We start from the raw sequence: 27,060 nt of genomic DNA, 5'->3' as shown, positions 1-27,060 counted from the left end.
CCACCGGTAGTGTGTACAATAAATAAATGTTACTCCAAACAAAAACAGAAGCATGTTCACAGACGGTGTCTGCGTAAGAAGTCCAACCTCTTCACCGAGGTAAACAAATGTGACGTCACGCAACAATGGCTGCACCCATTCTGAACGCAAAAGAGGCTGATCTAAATGATACGCATCCGTATTAATTGGTGGTAGAAGATATCACCTTTCGTCTCGAGCTGTTTTGGAAGTAAATGTGTGTGTGTGTGTGTGTGTTTGTGTGTGTGTGTGTGTGTGTGTGTAGCTGAGTGTTGTGCTCCAGCAGCTGTCACTTGGCTCCTCCAATGGAGTCGCAGTGAGCAGCAGAGCGCCGAGTGGGAGGATCAGCAGCCATCCTTGTGGCTTTGTTCCGCCCGGGAAGCCATTTTGGAAAATCAGTTTGTTGTGCACTACTAGCGTAGCACTTGCACACGCACACACCTACACACACACTGGATACTTTGACACTTTCCCTTCTTCCGACTGGAATAATCGCATTGAAGAGCAGCAAGTTACCCAAACAGAACAAGAGATTTGTTGTTTTTTTATTGGAATACCGGAAGAAGTTTGCTCATCGTCACAAGTGGATCTTGTCCTTCCTCTTGGTTAAATGATGGTAGCATACACGGACTCACATCACACGGGCAAGTTGGCATGCTTAACTGCTACTATGCTTTAATTTGACACGAATGTCGTCCTTGCCGCGCTCCTTTACCCATCCATGCTTTTCCAGGGTCTAAAAATCCTGGCCGTAGTCCCCAAACGAGTTTTGCAGCATTTCCTGTATGAAATAACAACGCACGACTCTGATAAAACATTGCATCTGTGCATTGCAGCACCGGTTCTGCAGCAGTAAGTTAATGTGCGTCGTCTAAATGCATGGCATCTAAATTTAGCAACCGAGCAGTGGGGGAATTTGGCCGGACACTGCAGCTGTTGACTCGGTCAACTGTGCTCGTCGAAGCGGGGCCACCGATGTGGCTGTTGGTGTTGGGCCACCAAGTCGCAGGTGGTTTGGCGTAAAGGAGCTAGCAAAGCTGACGTACAGAGCACGTGCTGCACGTTTTTACCCAACAGAAGTGCGTGTGTGAATGTACATGCCTTCTTCAACCTGTCTCTTATTGTATACATTAAACTAAACAAGATTTCACACACAGCTTTCTTGGTGATCAACATTGGGGGGTGACTGCAGTTTAATTGTGGTTGGAAATGAATGCTACCGTAATCACCACACCAGCAGAAGACCCTTAACAAAAATGTAATCCTGGCGCAATTAAGAAACTGCCCTGGCTTTTGGATCTTTGCTCCAGATTATCCCTCCTTTGGGCTCAAGGATCCAGATTTGAAGCAATTATGGGCTGAGACTTGAGCAGTGGAAAAAAGCCACCTGTTTGTTTGCACACTCGTCTGCACCCAATTGAAAATCCCCAAAGAGCGTGAGTAAGGAAAAAGGTCCTTTCTGTGAGGAATGTGTGGTTATGTCGGTGGAGAGGGAATTCAACACCCCGATGATGTCAAATCAAGATATCCATGGGATCTTAAAAAGTCTAAAATGCAATCATTTGAATTTGAAAGGTCTTACATGTATCTTACATGTATATGTATTGTTGAAGATGAAACATAACTAATAGCTGGCTTCAAAACAAACAACTGAATTGAAAGCACAAGTTTTATTCATTATGATCTTAAAAAGTTACATTTGATTTGTTGTAAACCTGCAAAGACCCTGAAAATAGGCTACTATGACTCAAAGTGCTATTAAACCCTTTGTTTACATGTCAATGGCCTACTTAAAGCCCGGTGATGTGAGCTATTGTTCAACACAGATAAGTTTTAGTTTTGGTCTCTTGGTGACAATACATCAGTGTATTTGTACATAAAAACATTAGCGTATAGTTTTATAGCATTATAGTTCCCATGTAAACACTGAAATACCCAACTTTGGACTTGCACATATGCAAATATATCATGTAAGGCTGCCACTCAAGATCATCTTTTTCACTGAAGTGTACATTTACTTTGACCAGTAACTCAAATATACAGCAATTAGTGTGAACACAAGAAATAAGCAATACCGGGAGGACAGGCTCGTCCAAAAAAACACCAAAACAAACGGAAGGCACACATAAGTGTTAGTTTAGTGGTGAATCACACCGTCTGTGACTCCTTATATCCTTTTTAAATGTACATTTTCTACTGACCTGGCAGTTGTATTGCAGCGTAATTAGGCCTGTCACGATAACAAATTTTGCTGGATGATAATTGTCCTACAATTATTGCTGATACGTGTTATTGTGAACATTATTTTAAGACCATTTTTTCATGAATGTAATGCAAATATATGGTATAATAACAGGAGTACACCGTATCAAAAGCAATAAACTAATTTCTCAAGAGTATTTAACATTGGAATGTCAAGAGCTTTAAAATAATATAAATTAAACATGCGCAGAAACATAAAACAATAGTAAAACAATAGTTCCCAAAGTGTACTAGAAAAAATAGATTAGCAAACTGAAATGTAACTGGTATCATCGGCACTACGCTGTATTTCTGATATTGAATCAGTCACTTTTATTGTCTGACTAGTGACCGAAAAAAACGGAGAAACAATCCGTAAATACTCTGAAGTTGACATTGTGTGTCAAAGCAGACATCAGCTCATTTGCATATACACTTGACAGACTTCTAGCAACATTGTGTATGGAATACGCTGTTTACGTTTTAATGAGATGTTTTGTGGTAGTTTGGGCACAGTGCATGTTATGGATGCAGCACAATGCGTTTGATGCGCAGCAAGGTGTTATTCTTGGGGAATCGTGGCAGCGGAAACGCACGTTCCACTGTTTTGTATTATTTATTTCATTGTCTTTTGTCATACACTTTTTCACGTCACAAAACGACAATGCACAAACAGGCTGAAATTGACAACAGGCACCAAGAAAGTATTCATTCGTGTAGCATGCGACACACACAGCTAGCAAGTCGCTAGCGCGTAGTGCCCCGCTTCTCCTCAGTGGGACAAAGAGACTGAATGACTGACAGGCGGGTTCACCTACTCCATTCATTCCACTACAGAACCCGCCCAGGTTTTGACACAGATGCAGAGTGAACTCTGTAGTCATCCAGCTGGTCGGGTGGGGAGCGAGAGGAGGAAAACAAGCACATGCTCATGTCAATAGATTGAAGCCGGCAAAATGATCCCCTTATTTTGTATTAATTGATTTATTGATATTGTGACAGGCCTACATGTTATCACACTCCTACTAATACCTTTTATGCTACAACTATGCCTGCTACATTTGTTTGCTTCTAGTGTGCTACAGCCTTCATATTTTTTTTCTATCTGCTGCAGTCGGACACCCTTGCTCTAGTTTAGAAAGCTCTATAGTCCGTTGTTGGAGCAAATTACATTTTCCCTGCTTCCGTTACTTGGATATGCACACAGTAGTAGTTACTTTGAAGGCAGGCCTCACTCTGAGAAGAGCGACTCAACGACAGTGCTTTCCCGCCCATTTGCCTTAAAAAAAAAAAAAACAGTCCCACCCCCTTGTTTCATAACACTGTCTTCCCTGTGTGTGAAGCTCACACAGTAGTAGCTCTAGCGGGGAGACGGCTTGAAGAGTAAGAGGATCTACCCGCCTGACTGCTGTGACCAGAAGGGGAGCGACAAGTTATTCATTACGGTCAACAAGGCAGCCAACATGGAGGAAGAGGTTAGGACACATTGTTGCGTTGCTGGTCTTAGAGCATGTCGGGCGCACACGAGCTGTTGTCTTGTTTCCCTGGACATTGTGCCTCAGCGTAGCAGCAGAAACTAGTCAGCAATCAGGGAATTCATTTCCGCAAGTTTAACGGGGTATTTTGTATGTAATTAACACAATGAAATGGTTTCAATCAAAGAGACAGGTTGAAGAAGGCGGTGCATGTGTGCATGTGTGTGTGGCGCATGTCTGGATATGAGTTTGTCCTTATCTCCCTGCACCATGTCAGCGTGGGCTGACCTGTCCCTTGCATCCTGACTCTTGCAGTCTAAACAAAGAAGAATGACCATGGATTTTTCCCAACTGCACACATACACGCCGCCACAGTGTGCTCCAGAGAACACCGGCTATACCTACTCCCTCAGGTGAGAACTCGGTGCTCTGCCACCCGCAGCATCGAACAGTGAGCTCTCTTTGGCACATGTCAGCCCAGGTTTAACGGGAGGGGAAATCTGCCCGGCTTGGCTGCTGCTTATTGGGTTACGGCGCTACTCGAAGAGGAAATATTTTTCTATTTATGTATTGCTTTTAGGATTCAGCTTGCTTTGACAGATTAGAAACTTCCACACGTTGTTCCCTTCACTGAAAGCTTCTGTTTGTGGTTTTGATGACTCTTGATGGTTCTCTTGGCATGGAGACATTTGGAATCACTGGTTCAGCCTTGCATAATTCTTCCATTCCTTGCGCTACGTACTAAAGGGGACGTGTGGGCAAGAGTGTGATATTGACTTAGGCTTCAGTCTGTTTGAGTAAGCGTGCCGTGGGTTTCAACTTTGGATTATTTTGATTTCTCTTATAAAATGTAACAGTTAGCATTACGGATGTCACAAGACACTCAGTTCACGAGACGAGATTGAGTCTACAGGAATGAGACGAGTTTTTAACATTACCTTTAAGAAAAGTAAAATAAAAAATATGGCAATATATTGCAAAATTTGTAGTACGTTACTCTTGTGCACTCTTGTGTGTATGTTAGCGGTCCCGTCTCCACCCACTGAGACCGTATGACTGACAAAAGAGCTCACTCCATTTATGCCATTGTTCTATAGAGCAAACGAGCCAAGGTGTTGAAACCAATGCACAGAGTGAACTCTCTTCCTGGCTGTTTGGAGGCGGGAGAGGAGGAAAACAGACACACATGCATGTGGCGATATAATGAGGCGGGCAAAATTAACACGTTCATTTTCATTTATGGTGCGATTAATTAATTTATTAATTGTTGTCCCAGGCCTAGTGGCCACGAGACAGGGTTCAACGCTCTACTCAGAGCTCTTCTGGTTTAATTTGTTGCTAACTTCCCACTCTTATTGTTTCTTTCTTTTGAGTTACAACATTGTTGCAACAATGTCGTCCTCTTTAGCCAAGCACTGTGTGGGTGTGGTCCACATCACCCAGAAGGTCTGTGCATGTAAAAGAATGCTGTTGATGCTGGTAGTGGGGGGCGGGGGTCAAAAACTATCCCCCCTTTGCTCATATACCGACTGGAATGGCAGTCGATGCGTGACTTTAGGGAGTAGAAACGCCTCATTATTCAAGTGAAAGTATGAAAGCACCTTGTTAAAAAAAAAAAGAAAAGTTGAGTCTTGAGCGAAGACCTGTTATTAAATTTGCAGCTTGTCACGAAAAAAAGCACAATGAAAGGCATATTTTCACACCAGCGTCAGCACTTAATCCAAGCTAGCTCATAACACCATGAAAGAAAGATGACGTTCAGGCTCAACAGACACAAAGTGGAAGCATGTAATTGTTGATCAACATTCTTGCGCATCAGCGCTCCTGTCTTGCATAGATTCTCCACAACTGCCTGTGTGGAGGCGAGAGACTAGTAAAATACACGCGCATGCACATTGATGCTAGCAAAATACTACGTTTATTGTGTGATTAACTCCTTGCCAGGCCTCGTGCCCACGAGACTTTTCTGAACGAGAAATCTTGTCACGTTTGAATCTCGCAAGATCTTGTGACACCCCATAGCACGGCGAGATTTTAATGTACTCTGTTGAATGCAAGGATTGAGTGTCAGCAGCATACCTGACTCTAACAGTAAAGTAAACATTCTGAGGTGCTGCTGTTTTGTGTTTCTTGCCAGTGATTCACCTACATTGGGTATGTTGGTGTCACAGCACTGTGGAATCCGCCAGGCAGACTGGAAAAAGCTAATCGTGTTCCCTTTGACTACAGTCAGCTGAGACTCTATTAATGAACCTCACAGTCACAAACATGGCCCTGATCCTGGGATTAGACTAAGTTTGTGCTTCCTTGCTGGCCACGCTACCAAGGCATGCTACCAAGATGTGTGAGGAATAGGCCTGTCACCATAACAAACTTTAGCACAGCATAGGAGCTACTTGTGGTGACCCCTGTGATAGCGTAACTATCTAAAGCTGTACACACTGCTTGTTTCTGTTGCACAACTTCGACACACAGCTGAAGATAAGCCATAAGTTTTATAATGACAACAAGAGAGCAAGATTGTTAAGTGACACTTTAAAAAAGTAAGTTGTGATGATCGTAGCTCGACAAACACGAGATAGCTAGATGCCGCCGGCCAGGCATGTAAACAAGAATGCCAGAAAGTGGAATGAGTTTGAAACGTGAGCGCTCACACACACCGACATAGATAGGCTTAGCATGTGACCAGCTGTCCTTAATTGACTACACATGTTACAGGCTATTGTTAATTCTCCCGATAATAAGAAAAAGTGAAAGTCAACAGAAGACGTGTTGCGTATCTGGTCACATGCGCAAGTGCCAGCAAGGCAGACTGGCGATTCCGGTGCGTGCTTATCAAAATTAATCGCAGAGAAGCATTTTTATGATATTTTAAATAGTTTTTAAACTAATTGTGGTCAATATGTGCATAAATAATAAGCTATATATGTACATGTATCTATATAGCATATACAGTCAAACCTGTCTTAGCGGCCACCTGTATAGAACGGCCACCTGCCTATAGCGGCTGCTGAAAAATCCCCCGCAGCAAATGTACATGTTATAGACCCTGTGTATAGCAGTCACCTGTCTAATGCGGCCAGCGGCCACCCATTTTGTCTCCCTTGGTCAATATCTGACCGCATATAGCGGCCAAATTACCGACTCAAGTAGAAGCTTCATGCACGAAAAAGTTTAGTTTTTCAATCAATGAAGTCGTCGTGTGTAGACTTTAATTACTGAGTCCTAGCTCAGTCACAATCATTCACAAGATCCACACAAACTGTCAGTTGTTCCACATAAAAAAGCCATTTTCTTTTGAGCTTGCTATTTCCTGGTCAAACATGTAACTTTAAGAGCATTTGCACCAAAACATTACCGCAAAGTAGGCTGGGAACAGGACGTGCTCCCAGTGACGCTACAATAAAAAAAAAAAAAAATACATACGCTAGCATGCATGCGGCAGCGGGAGCAAAACTGAGTTGGGATGTACTTAATTGAAGTATTTTAGAATGTACTCACGTTATTTTTCATCCTCATCCACAAATCCATCAAAGTCCTCATCTTCTGTATTCGACACAAACAAAGCCGTCTTCTTTTCCGTTCGCTACTAGTCTGTTAACTTGTCAGTGTTATTCAGCTCCGAAGCAAAGAAGGAAACTTCTCCTGTTGCTTCTGCCAACTTTATTTATTGAACGCGGCCACCAGACAGCAGCTCAGAACACACACACATCTCTCAGCATCGTCTCTCCTTCCTGCTTGCCCACAAGGCAAAGGTTAAACAAGCCGCACTACATAGCTGTCCAGCCAATGCCTGTAAGAAATGACACCGTTTATTTCCTGGTGTGAGACAATGTGCACTGGTCAATACTGTAATGCCGCTTGTTGTGGGGAAGGAGAGACTCACGTCGCCGATGCACTTGAATTGCTTTGCAGGACTTTACATCCACGCCAACATAAACACACTTCCCAACTCTCTCCAAACTCACAGCTAGCAGCACTGAGCCTAGCTCTCCTGCTCGGGACGCCCACCGTCACTTCCCGTCACTTCCTGATGAACTAAAGCTGTAATGACCCTCTGCCGTATAAAAAGTAAAATATTAAAAACAAGTGTAAGACATTACTAGCACAGCTTTGTTCTGTGGGTCGTGGATAATAACAAGCCTAGTAGTGCTGTACAACTTTTATCCGCAGTCCCACAGTGCCCTCTAATGGTCAACATTAATTTTCCCCCCCTTTTTTTTCTCTTTTTTCCTCTACTGGTCAACATTCAAACTGGACACCAACCTGTCTATAGAGGCCACCTGTCTATAGCGGCCACTTTTGAAGTCTCCCTCTAGTGGCCGCTATAGACAAGTTTGACTGTATATCCATTCATACATTATTTTACTTAAAATTGTTTTCAAGTAAAAAAAACAAAAACTCTTTTTTAAGGTGTCTTATTTTGGAGTGGTGCATCGTCACGATCAATTAGAGGTAGTGTAAACCCTGATATATAATTATGTTATGGGTTTTGGTTGTGTGGATGGTGTTGTGATCCTTTCTGTATGTTTTATAAAAGCTGACAGTCATCTGATATAGCTTGTGAGGAGTGACTGTGTTACAGTCAATGTCTTGGTGATGCACCCAGGCAACCTCGGCATGAAGCAGACATGCTTTAAAAAATATCTGTGCTTGTGTGCAATCAGCCACGTGTTTAGACTGGGGCCATTGTGTTTGTGTGTGCAACTGTGCATGTGTGTGTTGGCCGCTGTGAACGTGCAGCAACGGACAGAGTCAGGTGACCTAGACTGCTGGTCCATCTGTTATCAGAACTCAAAAGAACTGACAGGTTTGTGGTCCAGAAAACCATTAGACCATTGATTTACAGACCTGAGTTAATAATGGACTGTACAAGGTCTTTATTGGGGATTTTTGTTTTTCCTCAGATAGTCTAATAGACACTAATAATGCTTAGCTAGAAATAAGTTGTTCATTTAAGACCTCTTTGATGTTTATTGTGGAATCTCTCAGAAATTGACATAATGTGAATGCAATGCTGTCATTGCATTCCAATCAATCTTGGTGAAATCATTGTTTTTGGCTGTGCAATTTTTGGTGTTTCTTAAAGCACTGCATTTTTTTGTTTTTTTTTTGGTAACAATGAAGGAGTATGATCTCGACACGCATGGAAGACAACGAAATAGTCTGCAAGTGTGGCGTACGAAATGGACATTTTGCCCAAACCTGGCATCAGCAAAATGTACAAGACTCACGTTGGCCGTATGGACGACACACCAAAACGTACCGATGCTTGTCTTGCAACCTGAGAAAACTGTAAGCGTCTGTAGAGTTTGTTTGACATGACAAAGAACCTCAGTGGCCAGTCTACGGCTGAAAAATCAGCACGTCACACGAGCGTTTTACAATGCCAAGTTCTGAGTGAATTAAGGACGAGAGGCACATTTATTCTCGCTCCCAGCTCGTCTTAACCATCAACTGACATTGTATTCTCAACACGCATCACACACTTCAGGTCTTTGGTGAGGAGTTTATGTGGGCAGAGGCTGGCATCCCATTAGAAAAGTCAGCCAAAAAAGTCAGCCAAGCAACACCCGTTTCTGAAATACTGAGCAAAATTGACCAATAATGTATTACAATCAATTTTGCATTTACTTAGCAGACATTTTATTTACTATCACAAATGTACACACTTTAATGCCGGTAAAATAAGTGTAAGATGTAAAAAAAACCAACTGATTAAAACGGCAAAGAAATTAATTTTGGGGAAAAATGGAATGGATTGCATCGGGTCCTATGATAGCAGCAGCATTGCAAGTGGTGCCACCCACTGATAGACAGGCCAATAACTCCCCTCTGCCCATGCCCACTGAAAGCAGAGCAGGGGTCATCGTATTTGATGTTGCTTGAAGTGGGTCAGCGGTGTTGGTTATCAAGGTTATCAAGCTGTCTCTAGAAAGCATCAGTAGCTTCACCCGAGAGGAGATAGATTGTGAAGGCAACCTGAAATGTAAATATAAATGTAAAAAAAGTAGATATAAAAAGGGTATCAGTTGTCTCTAGTCATATCAGTTATCGGTATCGTTTTGGGCAAAAAAAGATACTCTGTATTTCTAGTAAATATATTGGAGAAAATGGGGGAAAAAAACACAATACTACTGTGAGATGTAAAAATCAGAGTCCCATGTTTATGCCAAGTCATGCTTAGGAAGCCAAGACCCCGGAATGCAACCCAAACATTACAGTAGTGTGTTTTGTCTGTGATTGTCTTGCCACCTTCACAGTGTTTGTTTCAGTGTGTTCATCCCATGTCGTGCCACGCCATGAAGGAAAGTCAGTGGGAGGGATGGAATGATGCTAATCTGTGCCAAATTATACCCACCCACAGGGAGTTGGATGGAAATTCAGCAGCCCTCAATGTGACTCTGTCTCTCGTGAAACTCGAGTAAACATGAGCCTTGGAACCTTAGTAAGAAAGTAAGAAGGCAGCGCATGCTGTTTTTAATTCTGTAGTACCAGGAGTGATTGTGTTTATGTATGTCATTGCATTTTTAGTTCAGTTATATTTGATTTTTACTACCCTGGTTTCTCTGTTTGACGTTTTTGGTTGTATTTGGTCTGTGGAGCAACACCTTGTGTTTTAATTTACAATCCAAGAGGTAATGAATGGTTGCATTCTCAAATATCAGTGTGAATCCAATGGTGCCTTGGTTAGCGTCATTAACTCATTCCAGAAGGTCCGACTCAAACTGACACGTACTCTAACCAAGGCAAGTTTTCCCATAGAAAATCCATTCCAGAAAACCAAAAATTTTAATAAAAAGCACATTTTAGGGACAATAATATAGTTTTACACACAGAAAATGATGCAAAAATAATTACAAATGACGAATGAATGGATTATTTAACTCTCTTGGCAAACAACAGCCAGAGCAAGGAGGGTTGGTGTGGAGTTTTGCACAGAGGAAGGAGGAGTGGAGATTATGCTTAGAGGGCAATCCCTTTTTTCCTCCTTGATCCATAATCCATAGACAGTAAAGAAGGAAAAAGATAGTCCTCCCAGTGCGTCGCTGTGTCATGAAGGAATTGAGTTCGTTTTGCTGTAAAAAAAAAAAAAACATCTGACTTGTAGAGGCCATAGAACGTGCATTAACATTTCATATTCACATTGTCAACATTTACCAGAAAATAGGTTATTCAGTAATTCACATTTTGGTTCAATATGGCAATAAAGACCATTACACATCATTAATTCATAATTCTGTTCATAGATTCAATAGCATTTCAGTCAATCAGGCTATGTAACGTTCTTTATATACAGTCCATGTTCTACCACTAGTCAGTGTGGTGTCTTATAAATACAAAATAAATGGACACAAGTATCAAGAAAATAATGCAGCTGAAATAACAGTAATGCAACAATAACAATAAATGACCTTTTCCACTCAAACTATCAGTTTAAAATACGGTGGTGGCTATCGTACCGCTGACGTGTTTATCCTGAACTCGCTAAGGTGGTAAATGCAGTTCTTGTGTGCCGCTTGAGTCATGGTCAGCCGCCAGCCACAGCGCCGCTTGCACCCGGGCGACAGCCCATCGAGGGGTGTGACAGCTCCTGGTTGATGTTTGATGTTGTGACATGGGTGGCATAAGAATTATGAGATTTCGTCTTGGGCGTATGATCCAAGATGGCTGCGTAAACAAGTCATGTTGCTAACCAGGCGGGCGAACGCAAACCAAGGCAAAATTTTAGCATAAATTTTGGATGTTAACCGGAAAACACGCTAACCGGGACGTTAACCGAGGTACCACCGTAGTAGTAAGATAAATGGATTCTGATGAATGATACTTCAGGCTACACTTGCTGCAGTGGTGCATGCAGTGCAAATACGTAATTGTGTGCATCATGCATGCGCTGAAATTGGGGCTGCGTTTTTGCATACGCTGTGTAAAGCAGGCAGCATGTGAGTGGGACGGCGTCCATTTAATGGTGGCAAACCAAACATGGTGTCAGAGGTGTAAAATCACCAGAAGCTATTTCACTCTGCCTTCCTCATGGAGGGATTCGTTCTTTGCTCTTGACTGGAAAAAAAAGTGGATGAGCTGGTTGGGCAGCTGTCATTTAAGAAACCAAGATGGTTCATTTGCATAAGAAGAATGAAGTATTGTCAAAACGCAAGTGAAATAATGGCCTAATGGATGGTGTTTATCTCTGGTGGGGCCATGCATTGGAGTCATTTGGCATTTTGCTGATTCATAGGAGCTATTGATCCACTTCCTGCGTGTTCCTCCTCTCTCCACCTGCCGCCTGACTCTGAAGTAAAAACAAATCATTCCATCTGACACTCTGGGAGTCGTGTGACGTAAGAAAGCTGGCAGAGCCCACTTGAGTGTGGGAAGGGTATCAAAGCTTGGTTGTTACGCAAGGAGAGATTCCTGGAAGCTGATTGTCAGCATGCAAGCAAGCAAGCTTCTTTGTTGTCTATCCTCCATGTCCGTCCCTTCTTCCACGTCCTTCATCTCTTCATCTCATAACCATCTCCTGCCTATTTATATCACTTGTGGGAGTCAGCAGCAAACATGACCGCAAAGATGCTCATATTGGAAACCAATTAGTGACTCATCAGCTGTTCAGCTTTGTTTTGAATGGCGGCCACAAGAAGATTTGCTGTTTTTCTGCCGTGTTAGCGGATGCATCAATAATTGTGAGGGTTTTATTTGGCTCTTTGTGCATCATCTTTATAAGTATCCTCAAATACCCTTTAGAAATAAAGTAGATTATTTCTTCTTCTTATTGTGTCTGTCTGTAGATTCCATCCATCCATTTTCTATACCGCTTCTCCTCTTTAGGGTCGCGGGGGCATGCTGGAGCCTATCCCAGCTGTAGATGTAGTCTGTAGATTCCATTTTAAAAATCGTTTAAGGCAAGTTTACTTAGGGGTGTCACAACACTTCCGATATGATACTGGTATTGCAGCCTGTAGTATCAGCCTATACTGATATCCATATGACATCAGCATGAATTATACATACTGTTATGTCTGGGTGGAAGTGCTGGAGTGGAGTCTGGTATGGACTGCCAATATAGAAAATGTTGCATGCATGCCGATATTATCTGATGCTCTTTTTCATTTTTACAATTTTTTTTACTGATATTGGACTGATATCAACTATCAAGTCAAGTATGTTTTAGATTACAAAACAATGAGAATGTTGTATTGCTCACTTATACTGCCTTATTGTGCAGAAGTGTTGGGTAATAAACAACATAATGCAAAGTTACATTTGGAGAAGATAGCAATTTTAAGTTTATTTTTTAAACCCCGATAGATAATAGAACTCCAGACGTTACTAATTATGTTCAAAGCCAAAATCAGAGTTTGACCAGAAAACCTGCAACAGCTGTTAGTGTTTACTTCAGAAGATGAAAATCATAGAAGAACATAGGATTTTAAGCAACAAGTTACTAGAACTTTGGATTTTGGTTGTTAGTATAAAAACATGGAATTCCCAACCACAAGATGTACAAGGTTGTACAGATATGTATAGATAAAAAAATAAATGTTTAAATGCAGAAAAAAAGCTCAATATGTACTTGAAACTTATTGAGCTTGTAAAAGTTTATTTGTATGGATTATTATTATTATTATTATGTATTTATTTATTGTTTTGTTTTTGTTCCAATCAAAGTGTGGACAGTGTAGACTATTGACAGGCAACTGTTTGTGATGTCGGACCATCTTGTCTTTTCTTTGTTTGTCCAAGTAGGGGGTTCCTGCTGCTGCTTTCCGATGATTGTGGTGATCTGAAAATGTAAAGTGCAATTATGTACAAATATTGTTATCTGTATCGGTCTTGAGAAGTAGGAAGTTTAAAAAACTATATTGTACATTGTATATTATTTATAACTTTCGGGCTGTAGGCTGTCTTTAAATGAGGTGTCCTGATATATTTTCACTTTGACTATGACATTGATATGGCAGTCTTTAGTAGCAGCCTATACCAATATCAATCTGATATCAGCACGAATCATAAGGAGCGGAGTCTGGTATGGACTGCCAAGATCAGAGATTGAAGATGCATGCCGACATTATCTGATACTTAAAGGATGCAACCTTGCCACTTTGATATTTAGTAATGGATGGCTTTGTGATACAGGCGTCCTCTTTTATGGGGGTTAATTGGTTCCAGACCCGATCATAAGTGATTTTCCGCCAAGTAGGATTCGATATTAATAAATGGGATATTTTTGTAGTTAGGGCATAGAAAAGCTGTTTACAACCCCATCAGGAGTTTTTAACATGATTAGAGCCCTCAAGAGATGCAATGACACTCCTATAGTCACCTTTTACATTTGTATTACCCAGTATAGTGTATTATTATTATTTATATTTAATCAGAGAAAATAAGACATATTAGACATAAATACGTTATCATGTATTGTAATGGTGGCTTTAAATGGCTTTACACTCATTGTACCCAATGTAGTAGACAAAATAAGCACAGTAAATGTGTTCCCTAGGGAACCTGTCTCACCGAACAATTACTGACACCTAGTGGCCAATGTAGACTACAGTACTACGTTCACAATTGGAATACTTTTTGCCTAGTTCATTTAGCCATTTTTATGCTTGAAAATGCTTAATTTAAGCCAAGAACAAGTATACCTTTGCTCAAATATGCAAATGTTGTACTAATAGGCTGTATTCAACCACAAAACAGCAATCATCATCCCTTTTCCAGCATGTTTAACTTGTGCTAGTCGTCGTCGGTCATCTGGTTAGCTGGATCAACACATGCATTAGTACAGTACTGTCAAGCCTGCTGTCTTACTTCATGTGAGTTGTCAGTTGCTTGCGTAGTGCATCCGTGCTCTACAATGGTCTCAGTCTGTGCTTGCTTTGGTGCTGTGTGCTTCAGCGCTGTGCCAGGTGGGTGTGGCCCCGTGAGTCATTGCAGCGTGATGCGTGCCAACCTCATATTGACAACGTTCATGCTGCCTTTCCACTTCCATGCCACGCCGCCTTTTGGAATTCTGCAAGTTTGAGTAGTTTTGCTTGCAGTTGGTTTGCATACTGTTCGGATGTTTATGCGGCTGTGCCTCCTCTTGTTTTGCTTTTTGCTTGAGTGAGGCACTTCCTGTTCTCTCTCCTGCCAGCTGCAGTGAACGATAGCCTGACAGCTCTGCGCTCGCATTCACTGGGCTGTCTGTCCTGGGTTAGTTCCTTTCATTGCTTTTCTCTAACCTTGGCTATTTGACTTTTCTCCTGCTTCCCCAGCTCCAGCTACTCAACAGCAGCGTTAGAGTTTGAGAAGGAGCACCAGATTGCTCCTGTGTACGAGTCGCCCAGGATGTCACGGCGGAGCCTGCGTCTGCAAACCAGTGCCAGTCACCATGGCAATGACAGCCTGGTTGACTACACACAGAACCAGAACCAGAGCCACAGCAGCTACGCTACCAAGAGAGAGTCACGGTGAGTATTAGACATATGCGTCTTCATACACTTGAGTATGTGCAGGCATCACCCATATTAAGTTGTTTCTGTTCTTTCTGCCAGGACACTGCGGAGTCGAAAACTGCAGGCCTCTTCCAACTCTTTGTCGTTGTCCCTGAGCCAAGCTGCAACTCCAAGGAAAACCCTCAACTTCTCAGCTCTTAGTACGCCCATTAACAGCAGCAGAAGAATTGAGGAAAGCAAAGCTGCCACGTCTGATGCCTCGTCGTACGCGACCGTGATGGATCAGACTCACCTGAGGCAGCGCACCATCACTACAACCACGACCACCACAACCGAAGATGGCATCTGGGGTCAGTCGCCTGCAGCGCATTGCGTATATGAAATGTGGTGTACAGTCGCAGCTTCACTTTATCACGGTTTTTCAAAATAAGTCGCTTTTTCGTGGTTGACTCTGGCCTGTTAGTATATTAGTAGGATTGTCACGAGACACTCATTTCATAACACGATACAAGAGACTGGATAAACAAATATGAAAAAATATATTGCAATTATATGACAATATATGTGCTATTTGTGCTATGTGCTATTTTAATTTCTCCTACGTTACCTTGCATTGCTCCTCACGGGGTTACACACTTCTGCACTCTGTGTGCACTACATGCCCCGCCTCCACCCAGCGAGACAAAGGTACTGTATGACTGAGAGGGCTCACTCCGTTCATGCCGTTGTTCTATGGAACAAACTCACCCAGGTGCTGTAGCCACTGCACAGGGTGAATCCTCTTGCTTCAAGTTTGGAGGCGGGGAACGAGAGAAACAGACACACATGCACATGGCAATTCCAGCTCATTTCCATTTCCCGTGTGATTGATTAATTTCTTATCACCGCAGGCCTAGTGCCTGTGAGACAGACACGTTTTAACCTCACAATATCCTCTGACACTCCTAATTATTTGTTAAAAATATATGCACGTTTAAGCAAAATGTATGTTTTTTTTGGTCAAAATTGAGCATTTTGAAGCGTAAAAATGACTAAATGGAGTAAAATGCAAATATAAGACATCCAGCAAATACCTTGTGGTATGTAGTGCTCCACACTGTTCACAGGTGTCAGCATTGTTACATTGATGAGACAATAGCCAACAGAGGAAGTCAAAAAAGAAACAACAAGGAACTCTCCCAATGCTAATGTGTGTGAGTCTATATTATTATGTCTACGATATTGGGTAATAGGAGCATAAAGGTGACTATAGGGGTGTTAGTTGATGTCTAGATGGCTCTAATAGTGTTAAAAAGCATATTTAGAAGATTGTAAACAGGTTTTCTGTGCTCTAATGACCAAAATATTCCATTTATAAAGACGTCTGGAACCAATGAACCATAATAGACGGTATTTGTTCTTCTAGCAGTAGCTGTACAACAAAAACATTGATGCACTTATTGTCCATTGCATTGTGCGACTCATACAATGTCTACATCGATGTACGATTTTAAACCGTGTGCATGCTCTTCTCCTCAGGCAAGACCTCTCACTCTGAGCACAGCTTGTCAAGCGTCAACGGCGACATCAGCGCGTCAAACTCTCACGCGACGCTCGCCAACGGTTACATCTGCCACGACTGCTCCTTTCACTCTCAACAAATGGACGCCCACACCGCACGTTCTCCCTCGCCTCCGTCATCAACATCGCACGCCGCAGACGTCTCGGCTGCGGCTGCGTTCTCCTGCTCGACGTCGTCACCGTTCACAACTATATACTCCAGGGACAGGAGTCACAAGAGCAAGACGGGTGAGAAATGTGCTTGTCACTGCTGGAAAGTTAATGTATGAAGTCGGAACACTGAGGATGGCCTTTCTACCCAGGTGTTCTCACGTCCGTGTCTAATACGTGTGTGCGCTTGAGCAAAAGAGTCCTGGCTCCTTTTGTGTCCTTCTTTACTTCTCTGTACAGCAGCGTGCTCTGGCTGTCTGCACGGACAAACATCTCACAAGGAAGAGGTACACCACAAGACCCCTTTTTATGTTTGCTGAAGGACGCCGACAGTAACTAAAATCTATTTGACATGAATTATGATGTCTTCTTTGTCTCCCTAATAACATTTATTATGACCATCGTCTCTGACATGCTGCTGACGTGTTTTATTTGTCTTTCGCCAGGTGTCTTTGCTTCATGTACCAACTCTCTGAGGCGGACAGTGTCCTCCAGTTTGTCTCAAGTGCGGCTGTTAAAGCAAAACACTCTCGGCAGAATGATTGGCAGCAGGTCGAAAGACTCTCAAGTACAAGGTAACACCCCCTTCTTGACACAAATGGTGGCTAAAGGTCGTACTTCCTGGCCTTCTCTTTTACTCCTGACAAGGGTAGTGTCTAGGCCTGTCATGATAACAAATTTTTGCTGGATTGGATTGGCTGAATTGTCCTACAAATTATTGCCGATTTAACAAAATCATTGTCAACATTATTTTGACATGATAATATATGGCATAATAATGCGCGGGGGTATGCTGGAGCCTATCCTAGCTGACAACAGGTGAGAGTCGGGGTGCACCCTGGACTGGTCACCAGCCAATCACAGGCAAAAATGGCTTAAATAAAAATCACAACCAAAACCAAGAAAGAAACACTCCAATAAATAGCACACACAACAATAAAAACAATAGATAAAATGTCTATCAAGTCTCTGGACAAAATTGCACTTGAAAAAATAAATGAACATTGGGTATTATTCCTTAACAGGAGTGTGAATTGGTGAGGCTGTAGGGATGATGCCTGCCGTTTGTGGCATCACATGGGACCAAATAATGCCAGGACTACCTGAAGGATGCGGGAAGTGGTGGTTTCAGTGCATAGCCATGTGGGAACAATGTGCGTCACGCGTATGATTGTCTTGCACTGCATGTAAGCACTGCTTGACAAGGTGTAAATTGTTGTGACTTCATGACCATTTTCAGTCTTGAATTACGCGCAATTATGCGTCATTCATGCATGAACAGAACGTAAACAGTGCGCAAACTAGTCTTCATGCTTTTCAGGCGTGCCATAAATACATAAATGACACTCATTGCCACGGCAAATAGTGAGACAATGCGGAGGCAAAATGTGTGCGAGTGCAAAATTTGCAGATTTGCACCACTCTGTGTGTGAACACTCGCCAATGGCCCCGGGCACCTCTGCCCACCGGGACAAACAGACTGAATGACCCACAGGAGGGTTCATTTACCTGTCATTCCGCTATAGAACCAACATGCCCAAGTGTTGAGGCAGATGCACAGAGTGAACTCTCTTGTTATCCAGCCTGTTTGGTAGAGAGAAAGAAGGAAACCAAACATGCATGCACATGTCAATATATTGGGACAAAATTATCCATTTTGTTTTTGTTGACGTGCAGTTTATTGATTATTGTGACAGGCCTACTAGTTGCGTTTCCACATGCACTTTGATTGATGTTATTGGAATCATTTTAACACAAACAACACAAATCTATTTCAGCTCACTCCAGCTTCTGTGGGAGCATGAATGTAAAAGATCTGGTGAAGGAAGATGCATCACATGTCAATCTCAATGGTTCCCTGTGTAAGCCTTCACACACACACACACACACACACACACACACAGATACATGCCAAATGCCTGTTGCCTGCTGATTGACGAGTTAAACAACATGCGTGACCTGTGTGGGGATTATTCGGCAGAGGTTGTGTGAAGTGCTTTTACTGGTCAGCAGCCCGTCATTAGTGATGGATGATTCTTCTTCTATGAGTGAACCCTCAAACTGATGCTTGGCTGCACATAAACATCACAGGGATGATTTATTTCTACGCAATGCTACTTGTAATGCAGTTTGTTTGAAGACACATTCCATTTGTGCTGCCTCCATTTCTTTTGCACATTTTTACACATGTTGAGTCATGCTTTTTGGTTTTCTTTTTGTTTGCCATCAATCTTTGGTGCACGCAGGTGACGACTGTAAAGGCAAGCAGTATTCTGAGACACACACCGTCCTCCTCACACAGTCCTCCAGGTCGCAACGCCTGGTGGGGGCGCTGTGGAGCCTCCTGGCTTACACAGGTTGACCAGAGATGATTATTTACAAAAAAAGCTAATATATGCACTGACTGTACGTAAATGTGTCTGTCTCCAGGTTACTGCCTCCTCCAGCCAGGTTATTTGGTGGTGAGAGGGGCTAAAGCTTTGGGCTCAGGTGTCGGGACGGTGACACAGCGGATCCTCACACTGCTATGGATGACCGTAGCAGCACCAGGTCGGTCGTGTGTCCTCATCATCTTGTTTCTGAGGCAACACATTCTAATGTGTCTGTGTAGGCTCTCAGTCGTACAGGAGAAAGGCTTCTTGAGACGTCATCTGTACTTCTGTGAAGAAGGTGTCGGACGTTTCGCTCCTCATCCGAAGAGCTTCGTCAGCGAACTAACAAGTGCTGGTAGCCTAGGCCTTAAATACAGTAAGAGTGGGCAGAATTGGTGTGCCAACACCCTCCTCCTATTGGTTCCTTACACTAAGCCTGGGAGGAGTGGGGTCTAATCCTCTGCTGCCATTAGCACCTCCGATCAAAGGGAAGTGTAGCTCCCTGAGTTGGGTATGAACGACTCTGATACTGGCTCGTTAGCATCTATTGTTCTGGCTCGGCCCTGGCTCCACCTCATTTGCAAGACTAAGAGCTGTGGGTTTTGGTCTCAGTGACCTGCTGAACACAGGGTCCAAATTAAACCTCAAACCACCATTCCGATTCAATGATCGGTTCTGTTGTGGTAAAGCGAGGTAAAGATTTTGGCCAAAGAAAACAGATGGTTTGAAAGAGGAGTAAAGGAAGCTATTTTTGTCAAACAGAACCCATCATTGAGGAACCAATAGGAGAAAGGTATTGGCACACCAATTCCGCCCACTCTTACTGTATTTAAGGCCTAGGCTACCAGCACTTGTTAGTTCACTGCCGAAGCTCTTCGGATGAGGAGCGAAACGTCCGACACCTTCTTCACAGAAGTACAGATGACGTCTCAAGAAGCCTTTCCCTCAACATTCTAATGTGCTCTTCCTATTTGACTTCAATCCCCTCAGTGAAGGCGGGCCAGAGTCTGCTGTGGTTCCTTGCCACTGGGTGGTACCAGCTCGTGTCCCTCATGTGTCTACTCAACGTCTTCTTTCTGACACGGCAAGAGCTGCAACATTCTTCATCACTCATTTCTTCTTTCCCTCTTGTCAGTGTGTTTGATTTAACAATGTGTTACTTTCAGATGCCTTCCCAAACTCTGGAAGCTTCTTCTGCCCCTTCTGCTCCTCTTGGGTAAGTCAGCAAAGCTTTTTATACAGTTGGTAGTGAGGCAGTAGATGTTCTAACCAGCACACATCCCAAGAGCATGCAGCTAATCAGGAGACACATTCAGGTCAGCCTTTCTGGGCTTCTTGTCAACACTTCTAGTCCTGCTCCCTTATGCTAACGCTGCAGAAAAACATAATTATACGTTGTTAACTCGTTTTATTCTCCTACAGCTTTGTGGCTGTGGGGTCCGTCCACCGGTGTCCTGCTTGCCTACCTTCCAGCCGTGAACCTCACCGAGTGGCGTCCTTCCTCTCCCCTCACCTTCCTGTCCAACTTGGTGCCAGCTTCTGCTCCAGTTCCTGAGTCTCCACTTGTTCAGACACTTGGTGTTCTCAGTGAGCTTCATGAGGTAGTCACCTGAAATGGTTTTCAGTTCACTGGTGTGCCTTGTCAGGGTTACTGAGTGGAATGTCTTGCCTTATTAATGGGGTTGGGACCATGGGGTTAACTTTTGGCCTGTACTGTAATATGGTAGACAAAAAAGACATAAATTAGACATAATGGAGAGTCATACACGCGTACATAATCAAGTGCTGCCAGATCTGTTTATTATAAGCGACTTGTACTATACTTACACACACACATGCGTACTCACATGCACAGTTCTTACAACCACGAACTTGTGAATACTGCAACTTTGATGATGATGATGCTACATTAGATGAGCATACCAGGCCTTCGTCATGAGTGCAGTATGTCTTCTGAATGTCTTACATTTGGGTTTTATTTCATTTAGTTATTTTTATCCTGGAAAATGCTTAATTTAGGACAAAAACACATACCATTGGCTTAAATATGGCGAAGCAGCCGTTAAATCAAAGCAAAGCACTCAAAAATTCCCCCTTTGGTCCACACTGCATTGAGCGACCACGTGCCCTGTCGAGCCCTGTAAGCGAGAGAGAACTGTTTTATTAAAAACAAACCAGCTTGCCTTGTCACCTCAAGTTATTCAGGATGGTCCCCCTCCCCCCTCAGCCAATTGTTGCCCCGAGTGTGGACTTGGAACGCCTCGAGCGATTGGAGCGCCAGCTAGCCCTGTTGTGGGAACGAGTCCAACAGAGTGACCAGAAGCAGGAGCAGCATCGCACCAACATAGCGGGTCTGTACCACACCCTGAGGGAGAAGCTCCACACACAGACCGACAGGGAGAGGCTGGGCCTGTGGGTGTCGTCCCTGCTGGAGCAGAGGTTGGACGTGCTGCGAGGAGAGCTCAAACAGGGCAACGTCCGCAGAATGCAGGTACACGTAGTATGCCAGTCGCGATTGTAGAGTATCATGTTGCAAGAGATTTGTTTGGCTTGATGGGGGTTTCTTCATTTCCGTGCAGAGCGAGGAGCAGCTGAAAGTGCTTCAAGAGAGTCAAACAACACGCTTAGCTGATTTGGAATTGCTGCTCAGCACTTTGGCTGCCAAGACTGAGGTACACGCACACACACACACACACAGGTACACCATTGTATGACTGCCAAGCTTAAAGGGTCCCTGACATGATTTATCAACTTGCTTAAATATGTTTTATAATGTTGGTAATTATGTTCTTCATTGTTCGGTTTTTGAAAGTGAGCAAAAATGATGTTTATAGTTGATAGCCAGCCATGACACACTAATATTTTTCATATTCTTATTAATGTGAGGTAAATAATGATGAAATAATGTGTGGTGCCTGTGTTGGTGATGCATGTTACTGGTGACACCAAGTGGCCAGTCCAGTGCAGTTCATCAATGTCTTGTATTGCCTTTAAACTGTGTTTGTATTTCAGTTTATTTAGAACATTTCCATGCGTACAAATGATTAATTAAGGCCAAGGATACGTAACATTTGCCGAAATATGCATTTTTGGGACTAATGATAGTCTATAGTCAGCCACGAAAGAGCGATCATTTTTAAGGTATTTTTGATAGCAAGGAAGCGATGTTGGAACTGCGATGGCATGAGGGACAACTGTATCCGTCTCTGCATCAGTTGGAAAGGGGAGCCATTGTGTATTGTCTTTGCTGTGTTACATTATTCATTGTGGTGTAGGAGGTGCAGCAGAAGCAGCAGCAGTATGAAGTTGAGAAAGAGAACATGGAAAAGGAGTTTGTCGCTCCAGTGCAAGACACCCTGAGGTACCAACACCACAGCTTAACTCGTGGAAGCTGTATTCCAGAGAACCCAACGTGTGTGGTCTTTGCCTCAGTGTGGGTGTGCAGCGGGAGGACCATGATGCTTTGCTGGCAGAGGTGCAAAGACTTGAGTTGGACTTGGGACGAATCAGGCAGGACCTGCAGGGTGTCATGGGATGTAAGGGCAAGTGTGAGCAGCTGGGCTCGCTGCAGGAGACGGTAGGCTTTCAGCTCATTTCCTTCAGTGTACAGCTCCTTACATCACACCTGTTTCATAATCGTTTTATTGTGATATGTCCTCTTCCCAGATAACAGCGCAGGTGTCCTCCCAAGTCCGTAAGGAGTTGCAGGCTCTGTTCTACGGCGGCGACTCGTCAGGAGAGAGTCAAGGGGAGGTTCCAGAGTCTCTGGTCCTGTGGCTTTCGCAGCGCTATGTGAGCACGCCTGACCTGCAGGCATGGCTTACTGCGCTGGAGCAAAGCATCCTGAGGAACGTTTCCATGCAGCTGGAGCTTCAAGGAGCTCAGACCCTCAGCGAGGTGGAGTCCAAGGCCAAGTCTTTTGCTCGCACAGTGACCGGCTCTGTGCAGAGTGCTGCCTCTGCTGAAGGACTCACGGAAGAGGTGATGCGTATACACTAGAGATGCACGATATCTTTTTTTTTTTTTCACACCGATACTGATAACGTTCTGCTTCTCAGAGCTGATATGGTACCGATAACTTTTTTAGATCTACCTTGTAAAATGTAGAGTTAAGTGTAGTTTGTGCACAAAAAGGACTGGAACAAATTAGTATTTAAACAAATGTAACCTAATGAAGTATCATGACATTACTGCTACCACAGCACTACTATCAGGAGAACCAGAGTATGGGGGGGAGGAGCCACCTGCTGTGGCCCAGCAAGGTGCACTTTATTGGGGCACACGCTCCGAGCAGCTGGTGTGACGCCATAGCGGTGGCTGATAAGGTATTTTGTGTGCTCGATGGGTTTTTTTTTTTTTTTTTTACCCTCATTGCGGAGCATTTGGTCCAACTTGCACACAATGTCTTTGAAACAGTAAATGTTGGTTTACATGTGAGCTCAGGAGAAGTACAACAGGCCGTTCATGTCACAGGCTTCTGTTACGTTATCGGATTTCTTGGTATGCTGTCATAATTCCTGTATATCATCCTGATTATTATCATGCACCCCTAATATACACTCATTAGTAGTTTTGGCCTTTTATTTAATAATAACCGAAGTGGTGTTCTTCATCCCAGCAAGTAAAACTGATTGTCCAGAATGCCCTGAAGCTCTACTCTCAGGACAGGACTGGTCTGGTGGACTATGCCCTGGAGTCTGGAGGTAAGAAACGCTTCTGACCCTCATGAACAGTCCATCGTTAATCCCATGATTGATGCAAGGGATTAGTTTGCATGCTTTTCATAAGTCTTAACATGTACTATAAGTCCTGTATGTCATGAGAATGTAGGCGTGAGCTCGGATGAAAGCCAACCTTGATGAGGGTTGTGCAGCACATTAAAAGTGACGGACGCAGTGTTAATCTATAATCTCTGATCTGATATCACTGATATCACTGCCATTACAGTCTTCAATTCATTTCTTACTTTGGCTTTTTCTGCTCTAGTTTTAACGATGCAGTAACTGATGTGCATATGTTACATATTTTGTGTAATGAGTGTAATATTCCTCTTCAGGCGGCAGCATCCTCAGCACTCGCTGCTCTGAGACCTACGAGACCAAGACGGCCCTCATGAGTCTCTTTGGCCTCCCGCTCTGGTACTTCTCCCAGTCTCCTCGAGTTGTCATCCAGGTAAAGCCGAGTGTGGCTGTGATCATATTAGGGTCGCGGTAAGAAAATAGGACATGTTCTGAAATGCTTCTCCCTGCCCCCTCTGCCAGCCTGACGTGTACCCGGGTAACTGCTGGGCCTTCAAAGGCTCGCAGGGTTATCTCGTGATCAGGCTTTCACTAAGGATCACACCCACGTCCTTCTGCTTGGAGCACATCCCCAAAGCCCTGTCCCCGACTGGAAACATCACCAGTGCCCCCCAGAACTTCACAGTCTTTGTAAGAAAGAGGACTTTTTAGCAAAACGGGTACAGTCGTCCCTCGCTATATCACGGTTTGGCTATTGCCCCCTCACTACATCGCGATCTTTCATAAAATATATTAATACATAAATGATGGCTGTTTGGTGGTTGGCTGGGGCTTATTAGTTAAAAATATTGAAAGACAAGTTGTATGTAGTATTGTGGTAACTAGGCATCAGCCATGTTATGAGACATGACGTTAGATTACATGACCTTTCCCACTGCATGGAGACTGGCTACTGAGCCACAGAGCCCAGCCGACATGCCATGTCAGATCTAGTGGGGGGGAAAAAAGGTTCTCCTCTCATTCTGCGTGGAAGTGGTAAGTTTTTGCTGCGCCCCAACTGTGAAAATATTAGTTTTATTCACTTATTGCGGTCGGGTCTGGAAACAATTAACCGCCATCAATGAGGGACGACTGTATTTTTGTTTTATACATGGCAAATATCAGCAATCACGTTTGGATGTTGGCTCACGCACAGGGTCTGGATGATGAGTATCAAGAGGAAGGGGATTTGCTTGGTCGCTACACTTACCAGGAAGACGGCGAATCAATGCAAACCTTCCCCGTTCAGGTAAATTATTAGTGATATAATATTCAGAATGCTGAATCACATTTTCACTGGGTGTGTGCCGGCATGAACTGAGGTTTTCACCCCATTTGCCTTTCAGGAACCGACTGATAAGGCCTTCCAGATCATAGAGGTGCGAGTGTTGTCTAACTGGGGGCATCCAGACTACACCTGCTTGTATCGCTTTAGAGTCCACGGAGAGCCACGGCCTCAGTGAACCAACTACCACTACACACACACGCTATATATATAAAAATCTCAAGAAAGCACCCAACCTGTCTGTACATAGCTCTACCAACGCCTGAACGAACGACTCTCTGAAGTTCTTGAGGATGTTTATATGAGAGAATACACTAAAGAAGTTGTGGATCAGGTGGGTTAGTATCACCGAAAGAATGACAAGGACATGGGAACAGAAGAACACAAGAACATTTGCAAAGTCCTAATCTGGGGTGGGGGTGGGGGTTTGGGTTTCTTCTTGCACTGAATGAACACACAAGACTCATCAAGTCAATTGAAAAGGAATTTGGACATCTTGCATCTGATTCTGATTTGGGGTGTGTTCTTTATCACCCATAATAAATGTTTCTTTCATGTTTTTGTTTGGGTGGCTCCGCATCACACATCATCGCAGATAAACTTTTTTTAGTTTGTTTTTTGCCAGAGGCTCTGAATGTTTTTCTACTTTTGGATGCGAGTCACCCTTTAAGCGCACTGCAGCACTACAAACCACTGACCCCAAGAGCTCTGTACATTAGCCAGCATTGATAAAGCATCTGTCTGTCTGTCTGCGTGCGTGCATTGCGTGCGTGCGTGTGTGTGTGTGTGTTTATGGACGGACTCTGAAGGATTGCAGCCAGCATGTGGTTCTTCCTGACCCAATACTTTTTAAAAATGTACATTTTCATGAGATTTCTCTGAAAGTCATGTGCCTAGATCTCCATTTGGCAATCACATTAGAAAGGTTCAGCTCCAATTGTTTTTTTTTCTACCATCAAGGTTAAGATGGTCAGGCTCCTTTTTTCTCAGCTTCCCTTTATCAGATACCCAGACAGAATGTAATCTTTCCATTTTATTGTCCATATAGTTGGTATTTCATTGTATTTGCTTTTATCAGCGTTGATTTATATTAAAAAAACACATCCTTATTCAGCTAACCATTATTTCCACTGTTTTGTAAGGATGCACTGCAGATGTTGACGTCAGTTTGTTTAAAAAAAACCTTAGATTTTGACTGCAAATATAAGAGGAAGCCTAAAATATGTACAATTGTGTTTTTTCAGTCCTATTTATTAAGTCAATTGGTGACTGTTGATTCTGAGTTCATGCAATGTATATTTTTGTCTAAAAGCTCTTCAGTGCATTTTGGAAGCATCATGGGATTTTTTCTTTTTTAAGAAATTGCTATTTTTGTTCTGTCATAAGACAAATGCTTTGGAAGATATTCCAATAAAGAATTTAATTTTGAACATTCATGGTTGACTAGGAAATACATGTTTATTATGTTAGATCAAATGCTGACCCCTCGTGACTATTACGAAGAATACAATTATTAAAAGGTCAAATGCAGACCTCTAGTGGCTATTACGAAGAATACAATTTAAAAGTACTGCGTTGAAAACCAATAAAGAGCCGCTGCATTTGTTTGCTAATTATAAATTACACAGTCTATTCCACATAAATAGACTGCTCAAAAAATAAACACTAAAATAACATCCTAGATTGGAATGAATGAAATATTAAATAATTTGTTATTTACATAGTTGTGATTGTTGTCAGCAC

General features: G+C 43.1%; 1 protein-coding gene across 10 annotated transcripts in view; it reads left to right on the top strand.

The window, feature by feature from the left end:
* The window catches only part of LOC129171007 (SUN domain-containing protein 1-like), a 28,715-nt gene extending 1,962 nt beyond the window's left edge, over window positions 1–26,753 (top strand). For 2 of the 10 annotated variants that reach the window (XM_054759271.1, XM_054759272.1), the window contains exons 2-22: window positions 14,993–15,187; window positions 15,272–15,522; window positions 16,691–16,960; window positions 17,035–17,214; window positions 17,329–17,457; window positions 18,661–18,744; window positions 19,129–19,239; window positions 19,313–19,432; window positions 20,245–20,338; window positions 20,421–20,470; window positions 20,677–20,855; window positions 21,482–21,745; window positions 21,834–21,926; window positions 22,530–22,615; window positions 22,687–22,831; window positions 22,921–23,235; window positions 23,873–23,957; window positions 24,311–24,426; window positions 24,516–24,683; window positions 25,189–25,281; window positions 25,379–26,753. In XM_054759271.1, coding sequence (XP_054615246.1) covers window positions 15,066–15,187; window positions 15,272–15,522; window positions 16,691–16,960; window positions 17,035–17,214; window positions 17,329–17,457; window positions 18,661–18,744; window positions 19,129–19,239; window positions 19,313–19,432; window positions 20,245–20,338; window positions 20,421–20,470; window positions 20,677–20,855; window positions 21,482–21,745; window positions 21,834–21,926; window positions 22,530–22,615; window positions 22,687–22,831; window positions 22,921–23,235; window positions 23,873–23,957; window positions 24,311–24,426; window positions 24,516–24,683; window positions 25,189–25,281; window positions 25,379–25,495 — 3,072 coding nt within the window. In that variant the 5' untranslated portion in view covers window positions 14,993–15,065 and the 3' untranslated portion in view covers window positions 25,496–26,753. Of the gene's footprint in view, window positions 1–198; window positions 663–758; window positions 3,735–4,049; window positions 4,148–14,992; window positions 15,188–15,271; window positions 15,523–16,690; window positions 16,961–17,034; window positions 17,215–17,328; window positions 17,458–18,660; window positions 18,745–19,128; window positions 19,240–19,312; window positions 19,433–20,244; window positions 20,339–20,420; window positions 20,471–20,676; window positions 20,856–21,481; window positions 21,746–21,833; window positions 21,927–22,529; window positions 22,616–22,686; window positions 22,832–22,920; window positions 23,236–23,872; window positions 23,958–24,310; window positions 24,427–24,515; window positions 24,684–25,188; window positions 25,282–25,378 lie in introns of those variants that run through there. The other 8 variants (XM_054759267.1, XM_054759266.1, XM_054759268.1 and 5 more) reach the window with 8 other exon arrangements.
* Window positions 26,754–27,060: the final 307 nt, after the last annotated feature.

This window comes from Dunckerocampus dactyliophorus, chromosome 18 (genome assembly GCF_027744805.1).
Source record: "Dunckerocampus dactyliophorus isolate RoL2022-P2 chromosome 18, RoL_Ddac_1.1, whole genome shotgun sequence".
Taxonomy (NCBI): domain Eukaryota; kingdom Metazoa; phylum Chordata; class Actinopteri; order Syngnathiformes; family Syngnathidae; genus Dunckerocampus; species Dunckerocampus dactyliophorus.
The sequence above is the reverse complement of the archived record's forward strand: the minus strand, read 5'-3'. Positions and strand labels throughout refer to the sequence as shown.